Source organism: Palaemon carinicauda, chromosome 6, assembly GCF_036898095.1.
Source record: "Palaemon carinicauda isolate YSFRI2023 chromosome 6, ASM3689809v2, whole genome shotgun sequence".
In the NCBI taxonomy this organism is placed as follows: Eukaryota; Metazoa; Arthropoda; class Malacostraca; order Decapoda; family Palaemonidae; genus Palaemon; species Palaemon carinicauda.
This window is the reverse complement of record NC_090730.1, coordinates 123731907-123734929: the sequence shown is the minus strand read 5'-3', so window position 1 is coordinate 123734929 and position 3023 is coordinate 123731907. Positions and strand designations below refer to the sequence as shown.

Here is a 3023-nt window from a genome sequence, read left to right as displayed (position 1 = left end):
TCTTGGCGTGCTTGAAGACTATTTAAGATAATGTAATGTAGAACAGCTTCCTCCTTTCATTTTGTTCCCCGAGTCTCCTATCTATCTTTCGAAATGGGCACAGTCTTCCATAACTTCCTCTCATCCGAAAAAACATGATTTTTCAAAACGACAAACATTGTTAGAAATCACGTATGAGTCAGGAGGGAAGAAGAAAATGATTCGACGTAGTATGACAGAAGGAGGGAGGTATTATAACAAGTCACCTGTACATTAATCGGTTGGACAGCAAACTTCGGCAAAATATATGGCTCCCATCGGCGTCTATCACTGGGAAAAATGGGGAGAAGGTTCCACCTCTCGCTGTAAAGAATGATCAAACAATAAGAGCCACACTTTTCCGCAAACTTCCAAATAAGAAAGGCCAGAAATGAGGGAGAATTATAGCTATAGCATGTTTTCCCATCGAAAAATCCGATGCCTAGAAATTCTCATCGGAATTCTTCGATGTATTGTAAAACATACTCTGGACAAAGGATGGCAATGTCCGTAGTGAACGTGCTTGTGGATCGACATCGAAAAAAACCACGACGCTCTCTTGACTCAGCAATGAAAAACAATGCTGAGCAACTCACGAAAGCGAGAACAAAGAAACGCTTTTCATTCTCGTGAAATGGAAATAGGAAAAGCTATCGTCAATTCTTTTTAGCCCTTTTAGCTCGCAAGAGTGTCCTAATCGCTGATTGGTTAGACAAGATAATTCTAACCAATCAGATAGCGAGAAAATTTCCCGAGCTAAAAGGGCACCAATGCGAGTCAGTGCAAATATGCCTCATTAAAAAAAATTTAGTATAGTAAAAGGGCTCGTGGAAAATATCAGGTAATCTTTATATAATGAGTATGCTTATTCACAAACAAATAATTGCTGATTATACAAAATATTGCATTACTCAATATTAAAAACTCTAATTCCAACATATTTGAGCTGAGACAAATTGCTGGTCCTATGATATGGACTTCATTATATAGTTTAGGTAAAAACTATAATGAAGTCATTGATACCTGTAGAGGTGTACGGGGAATAGAAAAAGCTAAAACTTCTGATTTTGCTTTTTTAATAGGAACATTGTGGGTGGGTCAAAATATAAAAAGTCTAGATTTCCCTCTATGTTTAAAAAAAACGCATACGATATTAAGTAGCTACAAATATATAAGAATTTGAGAAGCGGATAACAGTGATGCCATAATAATAATAATTATAATGCTTATAAAAATTTAATGAAAAACTGGACAATAAGGATATACAAAAGATCCAATTTAGAAAGGACTTAGAACTGAAATTGCTGTCTAAAGAAGCCTACCAAATTCCTTATATTGGATATATGTTAGCAATAATGTATATAAAGAAGGATATTCCCATAGACACATAGTAGTGTCCATGAAACCTGAACAAAGACGTCTAGAAAAATTCTTGACATTCTATGGGATAATGAATATGGAGACAAATCTTACTTTAGAACATTTGAAGATATCTATACAGGAAGTACAGCAATCATAAATCTACATAAAGATTGTGAGAAACTTTTAATTGAGAAATGAGTTAGACAAGAAGAACCCATCTTTCACAAATTATTAGCAGTATGCCTAGAAAAAAATTCTTAAGAACTTTGATTTATGAAAATGTAGGGATTACTATTAATGGGGAATACTGTAGTAACTTAAGATTTGCAGATGACAGTTTTGTTTGGTGAATGATGTGATGAATTACAAAATATGATAGATTTGAATGGAGGATGGAGAAAAAATGCAGGATTTAAAATTAATATGAGTAAAACTGAAATAACGTTCAATGAAAACGTAGAGAGAGAACAAATAAAAATCAACGACGAACATCTAGAGATTGTTAATGTATATACTGTACATACATAGGGAACATAGTGTTTCCCCAGGATATGAGACCGAAATTAAAAGGATAAACATGGGATGGAGAGCTTTTGGTGAACCATTTAAAAATCAAAATGCCACTTTCTATAAAAAAGACTAGTATTTAATCAGATGATCCTAGCATTTCTAACCTATGCATAAAAAATTTGGAGCCTTACTAAAGCCTTAGAACAAAAGTTAGTTAGAACTCAATGAATTATGGAAAGAATAATTATGACCATATCACTAATAGTTACAAAAGAGCAACATGGAAACGAGTATTCTAACAAGTTAAAAAAAAGGAATGGACGTGGGCAGTGCATATACTGAGATTGACAGAAAAAGATGGACATTAAGAATCTCTAGGAACCCAGTCTATAGAGACTGGGTCCCTAGAGACTATAAAAGAAACCAGGGGAAGGAAGAGACGGAGATGTATTGATGAACTTAGAAAGTTTGTTGGTATGGACTGGCATAGGAAGGCCTTAAGCAGATGCGAGTGGCAGGACATGTCCAAGGTCTTTGTTCTGTATTGAACTTGTAACGGCTGGTGATGTAGAAGATAATGATGCTGTCATATATATATATATATATATATATATATATATATATATATATATATATATATATATATATATATATATATATATATATTTCTTCATTATGTTCATTTGTAGAGACAACCACAATAAAATTTTGAAATGCAAAAATTTATGCTTTCCAATTACCATTTTGTGTGTTCCTAAACAAGAATAAATATATAATATAAACATCATTTATTTGAAATCTCGGAATGAAGACTTACCATGTCAGTCGGTCTGACATCTTGCAGAATGTAGGCTTCGAGGTCGTTATCGTCATCAATAGCTTTCACCGTACCGACATAGGTCCCTAAAAAGGAGAGGAAAAGAATCTTATTTGTTGTAATTTGCACTCAAAAAAAAAGCTGGGTTGTCAATCAGTTTTCTCCCTGTTGTTCCTTAAAAATTTCCATAGCAGATGAAATTCCACCAAAAAGGCTCTCTTATGAAGATAAAGTGAAAAATTAGTTACTGTATACATAGACCCTCTCATTAACATCTATATATTCCACCATTATATTTCGACAATTTGTTTTAATT

At 33.5% G+C, this 3023-nt stretch overlaps 1 protein-coding gene across 1 annotated transcript in view; it reads right to left on the bottom strand.

Annotated features, from left to right (window-relative positions):
- LOC137642642 (DE-cadherin-like) overlaps window positions 1–2788 on the bottom strand; it is a 148963-nt gene extending 146175 nt beyond the window's left edge. The window contains exon 1 of the mRNA XM_068375394.1: window positions 2708–2788. Coding sequence (XP_068231495.1) covers window positions 2708–2710 — 3 coding nt within the window. The 5' untranslated portion in view covers window positions 2711–2788. The remainder of the gene's footprint in view (window positions 1–2707) is intronic.
- Between the last annotated feature and the right edge of the window lie 235 nt (window positions 2789–3023).